We start from the raw sequence: 21,654 nt of genomic DNA on the forward strand, positions 1-21,654 counted from the left end.
CAGAAAGTTATTTCCCAGAATGGTTGCAAAATATGTTACCTGATGCCTGAGAAACTGTTTTCTGATAGTTAACTGATATTTAAAACATCAGTGGCAGAGAGGTACATGCAGAGTGTTTTAAGGGAAAATATCAAAATCCAAAACGTATTTTTATTTCTAATTTATCACTATTTTACCATCATCAGCATTGTACAAAAAAACACAGACGACCATGTAGGTTCACTGGTGATTTTGAATGTTGAATAAAATTGCTATTTACATGGCAACCCCAGGTTCCTATCACCACCACTGTAAAGAAATCTATATGTTTCTATATGAACCATTTGCCTTCAAACCACTCTGAATGACTTTGTTTACATCAAAATCATTGAATCATGAATGATTTTTGATAAATAGGTGGAGTTCCTCTTCATCCAATTAATTTAAATTGGAATGGTTATAATATAGCTGATACCAATCCACTAAAATATGCCTGGGCTAACTCCAATACAGACCATAGTGACCAGGCCCCTTAACGTCTTTACTAAACTCCTTATTCAACTGCTTATGCAAGTTTACACCCATGACTCATAGTTATAGTCATAAACTTAGTCATAGTCATATATCTCTGCCATTAGCATCCGTAGTCATATAGTGCCAACAGCATACATTTGACCATAGTCATGCATGTCTGCCGTTAGCGTACATTTGACAACATAGTCATATACTTGCAATCGTAGAATCAACTATGAGCTCTCTTTCATACCAAAGAGAACTTGAGAAGAATGTGAGGCCTTCTGTCAAAAAAGTTGAAACTGAAGAAGCGGACCTTCCAACAGGATAATGATCCCAAACATACAAGTAAATCCACCAAGGAATGGCTCAAAAGGAAGAAATGGAGGGTTGTAGAATGGCCTAGTCCAGGGATGCACAACTCCAGTCCTAGAGGGCCGGAGTCCAGCACGGTTTGGGGGTTTCCCTGCTCAAACACTCCCACTTAACCTGGCAATTATAAGGTAAGTGTAATCAGGTGTGTTGGAGCAGGTAAATCACCAAACTGTGCTGGACACCAGCCCTCCAGGACTGGAGTCGTGCACCCCTGGCCTAGTCAAAGCTCAGATATGAATTCGAATCCCTTTGAAATGCTGGGGGGCATATGAAACAGGCTGTACATGCAGGAAACCCCTCAAACATTGCACAGTTGAAATAATTCTGCAAGATTCTGAAGGAATGGGCAAATATTCCTTTCGAGAAACTGGTAGACAGTTATAGAAAAAAAAAAAACCTACATAAAGGCGTTTCTGCCAAAGGGACAGTACCAGTTACTAAAGCCAGAGGTGTGCTTACTTTTTCAACAGACCAAAAAACATTACATGGGGTATACCTATTTCTTCATATGACTTTATTTAATTGTTGAAGCTGAAAAATTAGTAACTTGTACTTAAGTTTAAATTAAATAAATGAAGGGTGGGATTTGACTACTACATTTTTGTTAATGGAAGGTAATTTTTGTATGGGAGGATCATTAGGTTCTTTGCGATGGGGCTCTGAAGATCCAAGAGCCTGTGTACACCTTGCATTAATGTGTTTCATGTCTTGATCATGTCCAAAAACACTTTGGCCAGATTCCATTATAATTCCAGTGTAATTCCATCACTAAATTGCACCCCAGTGAGTCCAGATTAGATCTGATTGTACTACCCTGTGTAAAAAGCACTTCAACATGTATGTCGTTTCTTTTTTCTTTTGTTTGCTTTTTTCCCCCTTGGCTTGGCTTGGGTGCTTTCTTTGGCCTGGGGTCATGAAAGTAGTTGGTTTAGGGAATTCCAGCCTCATGTATCCTCCATCTTTCTTTTCACTGTTGATGCTCTCACTTGCTAGTCAGTGCTCGGCATATGCATTTTCACTCATATAATTGTATATGGATATCGAACACCGATCAGGCATAACATTATGACCGCCTCCTTGTTTCATTGTCTATTTTATCAGCTTCACTTACTATATAGGTGCACTTTGTAGTTCTACAGTTACAGACTGTAGTCCATCTGTTTCTCTGCATACTTTGTTAGCCCCCTTTTACCCTGTTCTTCAGTGGTCTGGACCCCCATGGACCCTCACAGAGCAGGTACTATTTGGGTGGTGGATCGTTTTCAGCACTGCAGTAACACTGATGTGGTGGTGGTGTGTTAGTGTGTGTTGTGCTGGTACGAGTGGATCAGACACAGCAGTGCTGCTGGAGTTTTTATACACTGTGTCCACTCACTGTCCACTCTGTTAGACACTCCTACCTTGTTAGTCCACCTTGTAGGTGTAAAGTCAGAGACGATAGCACATCTGCTGCTGCACAGTTTGTGTTGGTCATCCTCTAGTCCTTCATCAGTGGTCACAGGACGCTGCCCACAGGACGCTGTTGGCTGGATATTTTTGGTTGGTGGACGATTCTCAGTCCAGCAGTGACACTGAGGCGTTTAAAAACTCCAGCAGCACTGCTGTGTCTGATCCACTCGTACCAGCACAACACACACTAACACACCACCACCACATCAGTGTTACTGCAGTGCTGAAAACGATCCACCACCCAAATAGTACCTGCTCTGTGAGGGTCCATGGGGGTCCTGACCACTGAAGAACAGGGTAAAAGGGGGCTAACAAAGTATGCAGAGAAACAGATGGACTACAGTCTGTAACTGTAGAACTACAGAGTGCTCCTATATAGTAAGTGGAGCTGATAAAATGGTCAATGAGCACATGGTAATGCAGGGTGTAAACAGGTCCCTTCTTACGTTCCTGCATATTCCTTACTCAATCAGATCTGCTGCTTTTATTTCACTCATTGTAAGTGTAGCCCAGTCCACTACTTCAGGGTTGAACTGTACGATCATTGCTTGTGCTCTTGGGTGTAATCACATGATTAACTTTAATCCATCTCTGCTGCATTTGGAATGCTGACTCCACTGAAAGTTGACCCGGTTTACGGTTCTTTTGTTCATGGAACGTGGCACACAGCTGATGTAATTTGGCCTGCACTGGCACTCCTCACTGGCTCTTAAAGCCATGCTAATGCTGGCTAGATCTTACTCAGCGCCCTCCGGGGGCTGGAAGCTCAGTTAGTCATGTTATGTGCACTGTGTGCCTCTTGGTCCCACTTCAGTATCAGTAAGCATGACTGATTGGTCATGCTTTTGACCTGAGGCAAGTCTTGTATATCCTTTTAGAATGATTATGGTTTGATTACGGTTAAGTGGAGCTGGTGGAGCTGGTCAGGTCATTACAATTGGAAAAAATGTCATATATAATGTTATTATTCAATATAGTCTTATTCAAATGTTTAGGCACCCCTGGTCATTACATGTTTGTTGATTTGAATGTTCGGCTGATTGTTAAAGTTAACACATATGTTTCAGGCCACACTTCAGGACACACCAATAGTAATGTCCTGGTAATGTCCCAAATTTAAGATACTGCTGAAAAAAATACATGTCATTTTATATTTTGCTCCCAGTATGTTAAATTCAGCCAATCAAAAGAAATTGTGCAGTGACATTTGCTGGAAAATGACACTTTAAAGGGCCTGTATTTTACATTTGTCTATTTGTAATAATTGAACACATTGCTATTTCTCACCCTCCCTTTATTCTCTTAAAGTAACAAAACAGGTTACTGTCTTACTGTGTCTTTAAGACTGATATATGTAAGACACTTTTGTTCTGTTTCCTTTTAACTTCAATATAAATGGAAGGAGCTAAACTGCTGTAGGCTAAATAAATAGACAGATATATGTAAATGCATAAGCTTTCGTGACATCACAAAAATAAGGAATTCACAATGTTTGCAGCTTATTTTGTATATATGGACCTTATGGACTGGAGAGTGAACTGTATGTTAATGAACTATATGAACTGTAACTTTGGAAATGTTTATATAATACATCAGACTCCTTTATAAAAAAAAGGCAAGAAAAATTCCAGTTTCTGTGATGTAGGCCCTTTAGGTAAAACATGAAATTTGACTAGGGGTGTCCAAACTTTTACTTAAGACTGGGCAGACAGACAGGAAAAACTAAATTATGTGATATTTCTGCCCTGCTAGATGTGCCCCAGTCAACTGTAAGTGCTATTATTGTGAAGTTGGAGCATCTAGGAGCAACAACAGCTCAGCCACGAAGTGGTAGACCACACAAACTCACAGAGCAGGGACACTGAGTCCTGAAGTATGTAGCACATAAAAATCTCCTATCCTCTGTTGCATCACTCACTACAGAGCTCCAAACTGCCTCTGGAAGCAACATCAGCACAATAACTGTGAGTTGAAAGCTTCATGAAATGGGTTTCCATGCATGAGCAGCGGCACATAAGCCTAAAATCACTATGTTCAATGCCAAGCGTCGGCTGGAGTGGTGTAAAGCACACTGCCACTGAACTCTGGAGCAGTGGAAACGTGTTTTCTGGAGTGATGAATATGCTATTTTGGTGGATGTCAGGTACCAACAGGAAAGTTTGGTGGAGGAGGGATAATGGGCTGGGGCTTTTTTTCAGGGTTTGGGCCCCTTAGTTCCAGTGAAGAGTAATGTTAATGCTACAGCACACAAAGACATTTTAAACAGCTTGTGGCAACTCCACATTAATGCCCATGGTTTTGGAAAGGGGTGTCCAATAAGCTCATATAAGTGTGATGGTCAGTTGTCCACATATTTTTGGCCATAGTGTGTTGTTTGAAACAGAATTATCTGCCAATTTCACTTGATAAAATTATGTAAAATAGTGTGAAAAATTCGTAAGTTTATACTATTCTTACAACAATCTTAAAATGCTAAAAAGCAGATAGATTGACTAAATTTGGGATGATTTCACTTGCCAAGTTCTCATTTTATGCAGCGTACTTTATTAATCATGGAAATAATCTGTATTCAGTTTCTGATATAAAAAATAGTGATAAGCCTAGAGTTCTAATTAAGACTCATAGTGCTTTTTCAGCTGATAATGGATGTTTTTCATGTATTTATTTATTTATTTATTAAATTAGGATAAAGCTTTTTAGAAGATCCTGTGTTTCAGATGTTCAGATCACATGGTTTTGTGAATAAGACACTCATAACACACAATTAACCACAGCATTTCTAATATTAGTCATACAGTTTTTGTTTGTATACAAACAAGCTAATAGTTTGCTAGCAGTTTGTTTGTGCATCTCACATAATGATGTACAACTAACAATTTTTGACATGATCTTGGCCTATTTTCAGATTTAAAAAGCAGCTAAAAGAATATATTGCTGTCATAAGCATTTTAAAAAAGGTGTCACATGGAGTGGAAAAACAAAGCTGACCACATTAGAGAGGGCCTCGGGGTGAATTATACTATTTATGGATATCCAAGCAATTTCTGTGTTTATTTAGCTCTATTATTGCTGTCCTTATTGCTGCAAGCGTGTGAGCTCTGATTAGAGCTGGTCTCTAAAGCATTGCCAGATTTAGAGTCTATGATTACTTTTGTATAAGCCTGACCTAGTATTGATCAAATTTAATATCACACTATTTTCCAAATATATCACTGCATTAAATGATATGTAAGGGTGAGTTTGTACTTGCGGTTGGGCTCCCCATGGTCCGGACCAAAGCAGAAAATGATACATTTTTGCATTTTAGCTTTGGTTTGCTAAGCATTAACGCTGATATATTTAGCATCAAACCAAAAGATGTAAACAAAGGTCATACAAATACAAGGTCACAACTGATTGTAACTGTGAATGTCAACCAAACTTTATGAATCCTGCTGTTCTGAGTTATATCTAAGCTCGTTGGTTTTCTTTACACTCACCGCTTTAGCACATTATTAGAAACACTCTACTACTATTAGGTAGGGCCTCACTTTGCTCTCAGAACAGCCTCAGTTTTTTGTGGCATGGACTCCACGAGATGTTGATGTTTGGTCTTTGTTGACATGATTGCATGATTGCAGATTTGTCAGCCGCACTTTCATGCTGCGAATCTCTCGTTCTACCACATCCCAAAGATCCAGTGAGTGGAAAGGCCTCTGAAGAACACTGAACCCATTGGCATGTTCATGAAAGATGGCTTTGAGACATTGTCCATTATAATCCTGGAAGTAGCCATTAAAGGATGGTAAATTGTGGTCATGAAGTGATGCACATGTCAGCAACAATACTCAAATAGGATGTGTCATTACACCACCTCCACCGGCCTGGACTGCTAACACAAGGCAGGTTGTATCCATGAATTCATGTTGTTGGCATCAAATTCTGACCCTACATCTGTGTGCCTCAGCAGAAATTAAAATTCATCAGCCCAGGCTATGTTTTTTCAGTCTTCAGCTGTGCAGTATAGGTTAGCATGTGCCCACTGCAGCCTCAGCTTTCTGTTCTTGGCTGACAGAATGGGAAACCTGTGTGGTCTTCTGCTGTTGTAGCCCATCCACCTCAAGGTTCAACATGTTGTGCATGCTGAAATACCTTTCTGCCCATCACAATTGTACAGAGTGGTTATCTGAGTTAGTGGTCTTTCTCTTGGTTTGAACCAGTCTGGCCATTCTCAGTTGACCTCTCTCTCAACAAGGCATTTCCTTGCGCAGAATTGCCACTTTCCTGATGTTTTTTTTCTTTATTGCATCATTCTAAGCAAACTTTAGAGTCTCTTATGTGTGAAAATCTCAGCAATTATAGAAACATGCATACCAGCCCATCTGGCACCAACAATTATGCCATGGTCCAAATCATTGAGACCACATTTTTGAGATCACCTTTTTCACAAACAAAAGACATTATGCAGATACGACAGTTTGTTCTGTCTTTGGTCCACATAGACACTCAGTCGTCTGCTCAGGGGGTCTTGAGGCTTATTTGGTGCACCAGCGTTTGGACGACAATGTTATCAATTGATCACATGGCAAACGCAACAGGGCTTGTTTTAATTAAACCAAACTTACCAAGTCTGAACTTACCCTTAGGTAGCTATTAATAAAGTTAACAGCTTGTTTTAGCTGGGCTGTTTTGGTCTTAACTAATTAAAATTACACCAAAGAGAACCTAATGTTAAACAGACACAAACCAAATTTACAGAGACAAAAGTTTTTTGTTTTTTTTTTCATTTTTATATATTTTTAATTGTTCCTTTAAAATACACAATGTTTTAGATAATTATTTGAGTTATTATTAATAACTGACATAAACAAGTATTCCACCGAGAAATGTAGTTCCTTTAGAGTGCGGTATCGTTGCTAAGCAAACATTGGATGAGGAGTGAGCGGTGGATGAGGAGAAGAATGTTTAGTCGCCAGTCATTGTAAACTGCAGACATTTCATGATTTTTAAAACTTTTTTTGTATAACAGTGAACATATGATATCACACAACTGTTAAATGCAAAAACTTTCAGTTTATAAGAACTTTTTGGTCACTAAAGTACCACTGCAAGTCTTCTGCCAGTCTGACACTGCCACTTTTTTCACGCTGGGGCTGAATCTCTAACGGCTCCCTGCTTCCTACATAGTACACTATATAGGAATTTAAATACTGACTCTTGCACCCCAACAATGCAAAATATCGCTAAAATGGTCATTTGGGATTCATCCACATTCATACTCGACAGGTAGCGCACTACTGGACAGCAGAAGCTAGAATTTCTAAACTTAATGTTACAGAGCTACACTATTTAGCTAGGGAGTACGGAGCCGTCTGGGATTCAGTCTGGGTTTGACACGACTTCTGACTGAAACACGAACATCTTAAGTGTGTAAGACATTCAGGTGACATTTTGTAGACTTTTATACTGCCGTTTACAGTTAATCATACTGTAAGTGCTTTAATTCAAGCCTGTGATATTAATGATGGAGTTGTTGAGCATGTTTGCTATCTTTTAGCCTGTTGGCTAGCTGACCAGCCTAGTTCTAGATAAGAAAATACCTTTTCAGCCCCTCAGTTTAAACAAAAATGAGTTCTTACTTAAACAGTACACTCGGTGCTCCGTGTGATCAGCGTTAGTCAAAGAATAATCCATTAACAGCAGAGGGGTTTTTCGTGCTGTGGTGCAATAATACAGGGTTCAGTTGTTGTGATGCAGTCATAGCCATGGTATATTGTGGATTTTACGATGGCTTCGAACGTGGCTCAGCCAATCAGATTTCAGGACCTAAAGGAACTATCCGATTTTATAATAATGCTTAACCCATCAAATTACATTCAGTCATACGCAAACATTTGGGTTGCATGGTTTTAGTTGATTTTCTAAGTGGACATAAGTACACATTGTCCATGGAGAACATACTTCTGCACATTTTAATGCACAATTACTTTTTATTTGCTGAATTTCTTAAAACATGTAGCTTGTTCAAAAGTTATGCCACACTTTATGTTTTATGTTCTCATTTGTTATTAAATAATATATAATTTATTGTTTTTATTAAATCAAATCAATTGAAACTTTGTAGAAAAATTGAAAAACAAATGCCATATTTAAGTGCGTTCTCTTGAGGAAATGCAGAGCGACCTCAAAATCAGTATTGTGATGTGGCTTCAATACTAGTATACCAGCATAGACAATATATCAGCCAACACTAGCATAACTCGCATGCAAATGCTTGAAGTTTAAACCCAAATGTCAATGCATAGAACGTGTATCATCCTGGAGCCTGAGCTGACACCGGGCAACTGATCATTATCATCGTGATTAAGGTCAAGGTTTCCATGGAAACAATCTCCTATGAGTTTGCAGCGATAATGATATGAATAATTTATCACGCTGAACGGATTATCATTCTGTTCCCAAACACCTCATGCTGAGTGTGTATGTGTAGATGCATGCATGTGTGTGTGTGTGTGTGTGTGTGTGTGTGTCTGTGTGCGATGTGCCTTCCTTGAACTCTTTCTGTCTATATGACTGACTCCACCCCCCCAAAGTTACCACAGAGATTTGGTTTCATAGCAACTCCAGGTGAGGAGTTGCCATGGCATTTTCATCATGTTCTGTAGTTCACATCTCATTGACATTGAGTTGTCAGGGCGATACTTGTTGGAACACTTTTGAATGGCTACACAGTCCCTACAGTCAAATCCAGAATTATTGGTTTCCATCTAGAAACTGGGCAAAAAAAGGTTAAATAAACAACACGTACATTGATTCAAATGTTCCTCAAAAAGGTTTGGACTAATTGTCATTTATTTAATAGAAATCATTCCTACAAGAGTGTTGTTCTATTTTAAGAAATGTATATTTTTTTAAGAGCGTACGAAACTAAATTATTGGCATGTGCATGTGACATTAATATGTAAAGATATATGACATGGTCCACAAAATCCCGAACTCACAAAAGACCCAATGCCTCTGACTTTTACGCTATTAATTCAAGCTTTACAGAATGACTCACAGCAGCACCATGCTTTAGCATGACTCAGTAATGCTACTTTTTCAGTTTTAACCTATAAATCATACATGGTGGTGTTTTTGGCACAATCAGGGCGATAAAAAAAGTTGTCAGGAATGGGATGCATACTGCATGCATGTAGAGGAATCCAAAGATCAGTCTTAGAACTGCACAGCATACTTGAATCTTGATGTTCTCAAATTTCAAGATGCCATCTCCATGACCAGAAGCTTGATGGAAGAGTATCATAAAATAAGCCTTTTCTAAGAGCAAGATGTCATTGGAGCTACACATGAAATCGTGTGTTGTTGGTCACCTGATACCTGATACACGTGATACCTGATACAAATATGGTGGTGGATCATTGGTGCTTTGGGGCTGTTTTGCTACAAACAGCTGAAACTTGGCCATGGGTGGACCTTTCAACAGGATAATGACCCCAAACATGCATCAAAATCCACACAGAAATGGTTGCAGGAACACAAAATCAGTTTTTCAGTGGCTCTCTGAGTCTCAAACCTGTGGTGTGTATTGAAGAGGGCATGTTTTGCTAAAAACAGCTAAAACTTGTCTATGGGTGGACCTTTCAACAGGATAATGACCCCAAACATGCATCAAAATCCACACAGAAATGATTGCAGGAACACAAAATCAGTTTTTCAGTGGCTCTCTGAGTCTCAAACCTGTGGTGTGTTTCAAAGAGGCCAGTCCACAAGCAAAGCTCGAAGAATATCAAGGAACCGGAAACCTTCTGCATGGAAGAGTGTCCAAGATCCCTTAAAGAGTGCGAATTTCAGAAAGTGGCCGAGTGCTGTTTTTGAGGAAGCCTTACCAAATATTATTAAAGTGGGGTCCAATATTTCTGAAACATCAAGGTTTTTTGTTCCAAAACAGTTCAAATGAAAACATACAGCTTACCCATTTGTTTAAGCCTAAATTATCACTTGTGTGGTTTATATAACATATTGATTTTATTTAACATATTGATTATTTTCACAAAGGATGGCAATAATTCTGCTGTTGACTGAACATATGCCTTTCAGGAGAACTGATATAAACCTCTTACAGATATTAAGATTTATTGATTGGTGGCGTGGGAGCTCACAGATAGTTGGGACTGATAGAAAGAAGGGAAAATTTAAAGCCAGTAAAAACCTCAGAAAAAGTTCAAACACCTATCACTCGACTTTGCTCTTTTAGATATCCTCTAAACGGGGGTCATTTTAGCTTCAGTTAGTTGGAACCAAGCCTGTGCTGTGGTGTGCCGTGTTTGGCCTGCTAACTAAGCAATTGTTAGTTTAGCCAAAATGCTTCAGTCCCTAACAGCATGGGACAGATTCAATTTTGGCTTTCTGTCAGTTCACTTCCAATCATTTGACTTTTGCTCTCTCAGACAGTAGATTTTATCAATTACAGTTGTGTCAGCAGAGTAGCTGTTAGAATCAAGCATGTACTGTAGTGTGTGGGCTCTGTAGCCTTCAAGCTACGAGCAAACAAACACCACAGAATAGGTTTAATTTTGTCTTCCTAGTTTGCTTTCCTAGTCCTTCCCAGTCCAGTTGCTTAACTTCACTTCCTCAGATTTTAATTGTTATCATCTAAACTTGTGGCAGTGCCTTAGTTAGCCAGAATTGAACATGTTCTGTGGTGAGCAGAGCTGTTATTATGCTTTATTAGATAGACGGATTGACAATTATTGAATGATGGCTTGAGAATAATACACAGTGTATACTTACTTGGTGACCAAGTTAGCAAACCAACATATATGCTTTTATGTCACTTACCATGTGCCCCTATTGTGTGTGTGTGTGTGTGTGTGTGTGTACATAAGTCTTCCCAAACCTGGTAGGAACACACCTACATATTTGTGTGCTTGGTGTTAAATGTGTGACCAATTAAACGCTGTATTTTGGAGATCAGTCCATAAAGAGCACTTAATTGGCTGCTGGCAGCTTACAAAGCCAACTTACTGTTCTTTATTATCTTCTTAATATTATTCTCGCTACCTGGGATACTATAGCAACATCATACCAACACTTCAGCAACCACTGTAGATATCATAGCAAGGGCAATGGCCTAGCAGCACCTTAGCAACCACCCGAGGGTACCATAACAGTGGCCTAGCAAAACATTAGCAACCACCTGAGATTCCATAGTAACAGCCTAGCAACACCTTAGCAACCACTCGTGGTAACATTACAGTGGCCTAGCACCACCTTAGTAACCACCTGGGATTCTATAGCAACAGCCTAGCAAGACCTTAGCAACCACCCAGGGTACCATTACAGTGGCCTAGCATCACCTTAGCAACCACCTGGGATTCCATAGTAACAGCCTAGCAACACCTTAGCAACCACCCAATGTACCATAACAGTGACCTGGCACCACTTTAGTAACCACCTGGGATTCTATAGTAACAGCCTAGCAATATCTTAGCAACCACTCGTGGTACCATTACAGTGGTCTAGCTTCACCTTAGCAACTACCTGGGATTCCATAGTAACAGCCTAGCAACACCTTAACAACCACCCGGGGTACCATTACAGTGGCCTAACATCACCTTAGTAACCTCCTGGGATTCCATAGTAACAGCATAGCAACACCTTAGCAATCACCCAGGGTACCATAACAGTGGCCTAGCATCACTTTGGTAACCACCTGGGATTCTATAGTAACAGCCTAGCAACACCTTAGCAACCACCTGGGGTACCATAACGGTGGCCTAGCAACACCTTAGCTACCACCTGGGATTCCATAGCTGTGAGGAATCAGACTGGGTTGGTTGCATGCAGGTGCATAGAGAAGAATTTTTAATGTTATCAGGAAAAGAGTCCATAGAGGTCAAGCAGTTGGCGCTTGTCAATACTCAGGTGAGCTATATCTTTGGAACAGCTCACGATTGGCCGATGGCTCTGGCATGTTAGTCATGTGTTTCGATGTTGCATCCTGGGAAGTGGAGTTTTCTGGGAGATCAGCCTCTGAACTGACCAATCCGGAGGGAAACGGGACAATAGCAAATGCCCTGCAACACTTAGTAACCACCTGGGATGCGATAACAATGGCCTAGCAATTTTAGTGTGTGTGTGTGTGTGGGTGGGTGTGTGTGTGTGTGGGTGTGTGTGCATGTGTGAGTACACAAGTCCTCCCAGACCTGGCAGGACCACCCTCCATTTGTGAGTTATTGCTGTTCAATTAATTCTGCTGTATTTTGGAAATCAGTCCACAAAGAGCACTTAATAGGCTAATGTATCTTAATCAATTCCAAATTAATTAAGCTGTAACCTCTGAGTATGAATAATAAAAAGGCATTTAAGCATGCTGAATAGATTCATAAGCATGTGAAATATAATGAAACAATTATTAACGCCCAATTCATGCACTCACACGGGCGCATGCACAATATTGTTGCGGAGTTATAGAGGAAAAGCTTTTTCAAGGTTATTTCTCGCTGCATGTGCGTACTTTTCATTCTCCCATTCTCGTGTTCCTGTGTTTCTCCACCCCACCTCCCCCTCCCCCTCTCTCTCCCTCTCTTTTTCTGTCTCACACTCCCTCTGAGAAAGCTGCCATCTGGACCACTCTCATTTTGGACACACACACACACACACACACATGCACGCACAGTAAATCTGGCATGCTGCTTTCACATCTGGAGATAAATAAATAGAGCTACAGAGACGTAACGGTAGCTGTGACCGCGTCTAAAGTATACATTTAAATACATGGCTGTTGTTAGGACTTTTTCTATCGCTGTTTTTTCTTCACTCTGATTCAATCTGGTGTGTTTGTGATAGTGTGTGTATGTGTGGTTGGCTAATGAGCAGCTGTGATGAAGGCTTCACTTGTGTGTAATTAAGAGCACATCTACCTGCTGGTCCTGGGGATCCCCTGCACTTTCACAAACTCTTATACATGTTTACAGGCACTTGTGCCAGATCACTTTCACTATAAAACTGATAGTTCTGGTCCGAAAACCGGCGCTGTTGTAAAATACTTGACATATGCACATCTGTGGCCGCACACAATGCATGCATTCTGTATTCTTGTGCCAAGTTGCACAAAATCCTTGTGCTGTTAATGAAATAATTTAAGTCGGCTTGACAAACTGTTACTGTTCTTCATTGATATATCGCTGTTTTGGAGGTTGGAGGTTTTCTTCCGACAGCAGTGATATTCTTATTATTCTATGCTGCCTGGGATACCATAACAATGGCCTAGCAACACATTATCAACCATCTGGGAACCCACAACAATGGCCTACTAACACTTTAACAACCACTCTAAATACCATAGCAACCTCACAACACCTTAGAAACTACCTGGGATAACATAGCAACGGCCTATTAACGTTTATCAACTGCCTGGGATACCATAACAGTGGCCTAGCAACACTTTAGCAACCACTCTGTATAGCATAGCAACCACCTAACAACACCTTAGCAGCTACCTGGGAAAACATAGCAACTACCTATTAACTTTAAGCAGCTGCCTGGGATACCATAACAGTGGCGTAGCAACACCTTAGCAACCTCTCTGAAAACCATAGCAACCACCTGATAACACCTAAGCAACTACCTGGTAAACATAGCAACTGCCTATTAACATTTAGCAACTGCCTGGGATACCATAACAAAAGCAACACCTTAGCAACCACTCTAAATACCATAGCAACCACCTATCAACACCTTAGCTCCCACCTTGGATGGTATAGCATCTGCCTAGCAAGATCTATTGATTTATAATATAATAATAATAATTTCCATACAACAATTTCATTCTGTGTGAATTTTATTATAACCTCATTCGTAATGTTATTTATCTTCCCCAATCAATATAAAATAAAAATAATATGATGAATGATAATATTCACGTACGGCTCATTGCTATTAAGGTATTATTTTCCCAAGTGTAAACTTAGGGGTTAGGGTTTGTGACAGTCACCTCCCAACAGTAAAGTGTCTTATAAATGATGATCAGTCTGTGTATATTTAGTTTCTTACCGTATCTGTTATAGAACTGAAAGATCAATTGTTTTATTACGACATTGCAATTTATGCAACTCACGAGAGCTGCAATTAATATTATTTATATAATACATTATCAACAACATTGTCTCAACAAGTTTTAAATGGAAAATATTGAACTAATAACACAGAGCTTACGAGCTGCCTCAAGATGAGTTTGACCAATCAGAAGCAACAAAACACTCATGTTCTGTATATGTGACATCAAAACCATCACAGCTAACTGGTAGTCTGATGCACTCAGTGTTTAAGCCTCATGCCAGAAAAAGTGGATATTCTGGTCTTCTTGGGAAAAAAAAAAACAAGTCTGGAAATTAATTTATAGAAAATAATAAATCACAATCGCAATATTGGTCAGAAAAATAAGATAATAAGGTATTTTCCCCAAATTGTTTAGCCCTACTATATTAATTGTTTGGGTTTAAATTGGTCATAGCGCAATCTTTGTAAATATTTAAGGTCCAAATATCCTTGTTGTGTTTTTATTTAGTTATTTTTTTTACTGTGAGACCACAGTTTGAACTAATTCAGTCCATTCTGTCAACCAAGAAAGTGACGCGCAAAATGTTGCTATAATTTATGAGCAAATGTCTGATTACAGTTTTTAAGCAGAAGGTCTAACTTCTATTTTGTCCCTCTTTCCGCTCTTTAGAGCTCCTGGGTTCTGCCAAGCGGGTGAACGTGAACTTCCAGGACACAGACGGGTGAGTTTGATTAATGTTTTGACCCAACCTATACATACACTGTTAAGCTGTGCTTGTGAAAGTACTGAATGTTTAAAAACCTTCTTTTTTTCACTTTACAAAAGGACAGAGGGGCAAAAAGGGCATAAATCACCTCCACAAATAGCCGAAATAGGCTATTTAAAAATATACATGGAGAGAAAAATGCTGCCATTTGTACATCTTACTGACTCTGAACAGAGTGGAACCCTGGCAGGAGGGTTACATTTCTTGAAAGTGTTAGAATAGGTTGATCTGGTAGTTTATGTAGTTTATTAATACAGCACCATTTCCAAAACAAAAGATGGGACGCTGTGCAGAATGTAAATAAAAATAGGATGCAATGATATGCAAATCATGTAAACCATAATTTTAAAGGAAAATAATAAAGACAACATACCAAATGTTGACACTGAGACATTTTATTGTTTTTTGGAAAATATATGCACATTTTTTAATTTGATGCCAATAACACATTCTAAAAAAGGATTACAGCTGCTCAACAGTTCTGGGTCTCCTTGTGCCAAATGTGCCAAATGTTTTCAGAGGTGACAGGTCTGGACTGGAGGCAACTGGACTCTTTTAATATGGAGCAATGCTGTTGTAATATGGGCAGAATTTGGTTTGACATTGTTTTGCTGAAATAATCAAGGCCCTGAAAAAGACGTTGTCTGGATGGCAGCATATGTTGCCAAAACCTGTATACATCAGTCAGCAATAATGGTGCCCTCACAGATGTCCGCATCACTCATGCTATGTACACTAATGCTCCCCTATACCATCATGAATACTGGCTTTTGAACTGTGCACTGATAACAAGCTGGGTGGTCTTTAGCCCGGAGGACGCAGCGTTCATGATTTCCAAAAAGAATTTCAAATGTTGATTTGTCAGACCACAGGACACTTTTCCATTTCACCTCAGTCCAATTTAAATGAGCTCAGGCCCAGAGAAGGTGGCAGCATTTTTGGATCCTGTTTATTTTACAGTTTCTTCTTTGCGTTTTAGAGTTTTGACTTAAATTTGTGGATGCAGCGACAAACTGTTTTCACAGACAGTGGTTTTCAGAAGTGTTTCTGAGCCCATGCAGTGATTTCCACTACAGAATCATGTCTGTTCTTAATGCACTGCTGCCTGAGGGCCCAAAGATCACAGCCAGCAAATACTGTTTTTTGGCCTTGTCCCTTGCATACAGAGATTTCTCCAGATTCTCTGAATCTTTTAATGTTATTATTCACTGTAGATGATGAAAAGCAAAAGTTCTTTGCTATTTTACATTGAGAAACGTTATTCTTGAATTGTTGCACTATTTGTCCGCACAGTCTTTCACAGAGTGGTGAATCCCTCCTTATCTTTACTTCTGAAAGATGCCAATTAACCACCATGTGTTTTTTTAGCATTACATAACATTACCAGCCTTTTGTTGCCCCCGTCCCAACTTTTTTGAAACTCAGAATGGGCATATTATTAAAAGAAACAATAAGATTTCTCAGTTTCAACATTTCATATGTTGTCTTTTTAGTATTGTCAATTAAATATAGGGTTTAAATGATTTGCACATCATTGCTTTTTGTTTTTTTTTCACATTTTGCACAGCATCCCAACTTTTTTGAAAATGGGATTGTACTTTATGCTTTGCAGAGGGCAAAGATGGATAAATGTCTGTGTTCTTGAGTATCTCTTTTCTTACTTTGATCAACTTATCTGCTCTTACATTGTAAATATTAGAGAAATCAAACTTTTATTTGATGTAAATTTACCATAAGAAAACAAAAAATCTTATCTATTTTTAACTATGTGTGTCATAATTGTTGGCAGCCCTGCATCCAGTATTTTGTGCAATAACTGCTATTATTATTTTTTAGAAAGGCAGAAATAACACTTTTTTGCTTCTGCATTTAAATGGAACACTACATTGATAAAGATGAACTCAAAACGTGTGGAAATAATGAAAATATGAATGATAATGAACATCTTACTGGAGGTGCAATTACTCTATTGTGGGGCTCTTATTTTTCTAAGCTCAAAAATGTCATTTGGTTTGTGAATAATTCCACATGCCCCAGCTTGTATGCAAAGCACAATGCAGTGTAGTCATTGTCAGCAGTGACGAGCTCAGTCTACTTAGTGGTGTTGGACAGCTCACTAGTTAACACTGTTTTATGCAGCACGTCAATGTGAAAATTAGATATGCTACTTGAGCTGATTGAAGACATGCTTCAGCGCCTCTGAGGGGTTTTAGTATACCCAGGTTTTGTTGCAAATAATGTAGATGCTGATGAAAATACCTATTACAAGGTCTTTCTGTATAAAACATATCTGATGTTTCTTCTTTAAAAACAAACAAACATTAAAATGAGCTTCTTTTGATTTAAGCACTTAAGAAGAGCATCCAGAAGTTACTCAAACACTGTACTGAACCCACAGGAGGAACGACACAGCTAACGTCACATCACACAATGTGACTGTGTGCTATTTCATGCAAAATTTGTTTTAGGATTGGATCAGATTCCTTTTCCTCTTTTTTTTTGCTGATATTGACCTGATATTCATCTCTGCTAAAGCCTGAGTAGACTGATAAATCAATGTGATGATCAGTTATTAATCTCAGTGTTACTGAGCTCTACTAAAGCCTGAGTAGACTGATAAATCAATGTGATGATCAGTTACTAATCTCAGTGTTACTGAGCTCTGCTAAAGCCTGAGTAGACTGATAAATCAACGTGATGATAGTTATTAATCTCAGTGTTACTGAGCTCTGCTAAAGCCTGAGTAGACTGATAAATCAACGTGATGATCAGTTATTAATCTTGGCGTTGCAGGCATCAATTTCAGAATGAGCGTATTTACAAAAACAATAAAGTTGATGAAATTAAACTTTAAACATCTTGTTTTCGTACAGCATTCATTTAAATGCAGCTCAAAAATGACATAGTTTTAAAGTTGCTAGAATGATGTGTTGCCTATAATAGCCATATAATTGAACTGTATTTGCATATTCTTGACCAAATTCCTTCTTTTGTTAACCACTAACACTGATAAATCATGATTAAATGTATCTTTTCCTGCGTAATTTGGTATCTCACACAGATTTCAAAGCTTCTGCCAAGATTAGGGTTAGATTTGTTTATGTTGCCTTGGTTACAAAGCTGTCACTCACTATGCAGTGTGAAATGCTTTTCAGTCTTGAAGTTGAGATTTTCTAGCTCTGGTCCTCTACAGAAAACATTTTAATGCATAAGTACTGTTTATTTGCTGAATTGACCATACTGGTAAAATTTGGTGGCATGTGAAAACGTTATAGCACATTTTGTATTTTTTGTGTTATGTTTTTCAATATGTTAAACAATGTAATATATAAATGAACTTTGTTTAATATAAATTGCAGGAAAAATGCCATATTATAATATTTGCAAACCAGTTGGGAGCTCATTTAAGGAAGTTTAAGAACAGCCAGATTCCCCCGAATAGCGTAGCTTCAAAGTTCTCCAGCTCACTCATTTTAACTGACCATGTTTCACCTAGATTAATTCTAATAGCTGTGATATATTTGAATAGGTTTCATATTTTTTGAGATCGTTGCTGTTTAAGAAGTGTTGTAACACTCTTGCAGAATGTCTGAAGAATTAGTTTCCATGTGACCCAGCACTTAATGATTTGGGTTGATAGGTTAATGAATGGATGAATGATGCATAAGGGTTTGACCGATGCATATTAGGAGGCAGCAGTGTGTATGTGTGTGTATGTGTGTGTTGCTGGGGGCTGTGTGAGAGAGAAAAAGCTCTTACTCATGGAAGTAGGTCAGAGCTTCCCGCTCAGCTTGGCAGTGAGGGAGTGAGGGAAAGAGACCTAGCTGCTCTGAAGTGAACAATACTTACGGGCTGTCTTAACCACTGTATGATGGAAAGGCGTAAAATTGCATTTGTAGGACTTTCAAAGTGTGCGTTTGTGGTTTGTGTTACAGGTTCTCAGCTCTCCACCACGCTGCTCTGAATGGTAATTTGGAGCTGATCTCTCTGTTGCTGGAGTCACAAGCCGTTGTTGACATCAAAGACCAGAAAGGTGAAATCACGGTCATGCATACACACACACATTTGTTTTTATACCTTGTCAGGTAGTCATATTTATTGTGTTTATTTATAAGTACCTATATGTAAAAATATTTTCCATATGTATTATATATGTATTTTCCATACGTAAGTACCTGTACTATATTGCCAAATGTTTGAGGTGTTCCTTCTCACCACTGGAGTTCCTTCTCACCATACTTGTTAAACCATGTCTTTACAGGGGCACAGTCAGGCTGGAACAGGAAAGGGCTTTCCCCTAAAAACAAAGTTAGAAGCATGTAGTTGTCTAAAATGTCCTTGTATGCTGTTGCATTCATATTACCCTTCGGTAGAGCTAAGGGGCTGAGCCTAAATCCCAAAAAAAAGAGCCCCAGCCCATTATCCCTCCTCCACCAAACTTTACTGTTTGGCCAACACTTGGCATTGCACATAGTGATCTTAGGCTTGTGTGCGAACGCTCCGCCATGGAAACCCCTTTGATGAAGCTTCCAACGCACAATTATTGTGCTGTTGTTACTTCTAGACGCAGTTTGGAGTTCTGTAGTGAGTGATGCAACAAAGGATATGTGATTTTTATATGCTACGTGCTTCTGCACTCAGTGGCCTCCTCTGTAAGTTTGCTTGGTCTACTGCTTAATTGCGGAGCTGCTGTTTCTCCAAGATGCTTCCATTTCAAAATAACAGCACTTAGAACTGGGCAAATATAGCAGGGCAGAAATTTCTCAAATTGATTTGTGGCAGATGTGGCATCCTGTGACCCTAAGAAGTCACTGAGCTCCTCAAACCATTCTGCTGCCAATGTGTGTGTATTTTATACACCTGTTAGCAATGGTTGTGGCTGAAACACCTGAAGTCAATAAATAGGAAAGGTGTCCACATACTTTTGGCCTTATTTGTAATAGGTCTCATATGTTTTACACATTCATATGTTTTTTTTTCTATCAAAACGCTAACCCCTACTTTAACCTCAGTAACCTGCTGAGTAACAGTGTTGACTTTCAGTAGCAAATGTTTTTTTTTATGGTGAAAACTGTTGCATAAGGATTACAGTGCACACGATCCTTTGTGCCAGTTGTGATCTCTTCAGCAGCAAAGGATTAAAGATGAAAGAGAGGTGTAGGGTGAAAAGAATTATTTGTGAAAGGCATCATGTTGCTCTACCTCATTTTAAGTATTCCCTGCTGAATGTTTGTAACTTTTCCTTTGCTTCTTGTACAGGGATGCGGCCGTTACACTATGCTGCCTGGCAGGGAAAATGTGAGCCAATGAAAATGCTGCTAAAGGCGGGATCATCAGTCAACAGCCAATCAGATGAAGGGCAGATTCCATTGCACCTCTCGTCCCAGCATGGCCATTATGATGGAGTGAGTCCACAGAGGCACTTAGGTGTTGATACACAGAGACATAAATGCATGAAAGTGAGAACTAATGTGTAAACACACAGACACTAAAGCGACGGTTCAGCCAGATATCAAATTTACATTAGTTTTCCCTTACCCTAAATATGGTCAATCAGCCACATGTTTGGTGTCACAAACGTCATTCCACAAACAAGAAACCTAAAAAAGGCCTTCCATTATCAATAACCCTTCTCATGTCCTCCACCTTGCCTTTGAACTGTTATCTCTGCCTTAGATGTTGTTTAGTGGAAGGTGACTTTTTGTCCTGGAGGCCAAGATCAATCGTTGATCAGATGGATCAATAACTCAGTTTACATGCAAATAACAGTCTAACAAAGGTCTTAGTCTAAGAAACTGGACCTTAGGCCATTTATACTGTCAATCCAAAACAGTCTTACCACCTGCCCATTATGCTGTAGGTCCTCTGCATGCTACTAAAACAGATCTGACCCACCGAGATATGGACTCTACAAGATTTCTGGCACCAAGACATAAGAAGCAAATCCTTTTACTTCCTGTAAGTTGGGAGCAGGAGAAACCACATATCGGACTTCTTGTCCCAGCAGATCCCATAGATGCTTAATCAGATTTAGACCAGGATTGATTTGAAGGCCAAGGCAACTCCTTTGAACGTGACGCTTTAAAATATGTTCCTTACCACTGCCTTTGAGGAATTGCAATGCCATGAAGAACCTGATCCACAACAGTGTTTAGATAGGTGACCCAGGGTTTCCCAGCAGAACATTGCCCAGAGCATGACACTCCCTCCACTAGCTTGTCTTCTTCCCTCAGTGTATCCTGGTGACATCACTTCCCCAGGTAAATGGCGTAAATGTACCCTGCAGTCCACGTGATGTTAAAAAAAATTAGATTAATCAGACAAGGTGATCTTCATTCCTGCCCAGTTCCATTGTGGGTATATTCGATGGTGGACAGGGGTGAGCATGAACACTCTGACCAGTCTGTGGCTATGCAGCCCCATACACTGCAGGGCGCCATACACTGTGTGTCTTTCCTCTTGTAACCATCATTATAAATTTCTGTGACTTATGCAACAATAGCCATTCTGTTTGTTCAGATCAGTCAAA

The 21,654-nt window shown here is 39.3% G+C and overlaps 1 protein-coding gene across 1 annotated transcript in view; it reads left to right on the forward strand.

Annotated features, from left to right (window-relative positions):
• Positions 1-21,654, forward strand: part of si:dkeyp-9d4.3 (caskin-1) — an 86,224-nt gene that overhangs the window by 20,407 nt on the left and 44,163 nt on the right. Inside the window, exons 2-4 of the mRNA XM_036557500.1 lie at positions 15,029-15,080; positions 19,061-19,158; positions 20,385-20,530. Coding sequence (XP_036413393.1) covers positions 15,029-15,080; positions 19,061-19,158; positions 20,385-20,530 — 296 coding nt within the window. The remainder of the gene's footprint in view (positions 1-15,028; positions 15,081-19,060; positions 19,159-20,384; positions 20,531-21,654) is intronic.

Source organism: Colossoma macropomum, unplaced genomic scaffold (genome assembly GCF_904425465.1).
Source record: "Colossoma macropomum unplaced genomic scaffold, Colossoma_macropomum, whole genome shotgun sequence".
In the NCBI taxonomy this organism is placed as follows: domain Eukaryota; kingdom Metazoa; phylum Chordata; class Actinopteri; order Characiformes; family Serrasalmidae; genus Colossoma; species Colossoma macropomum.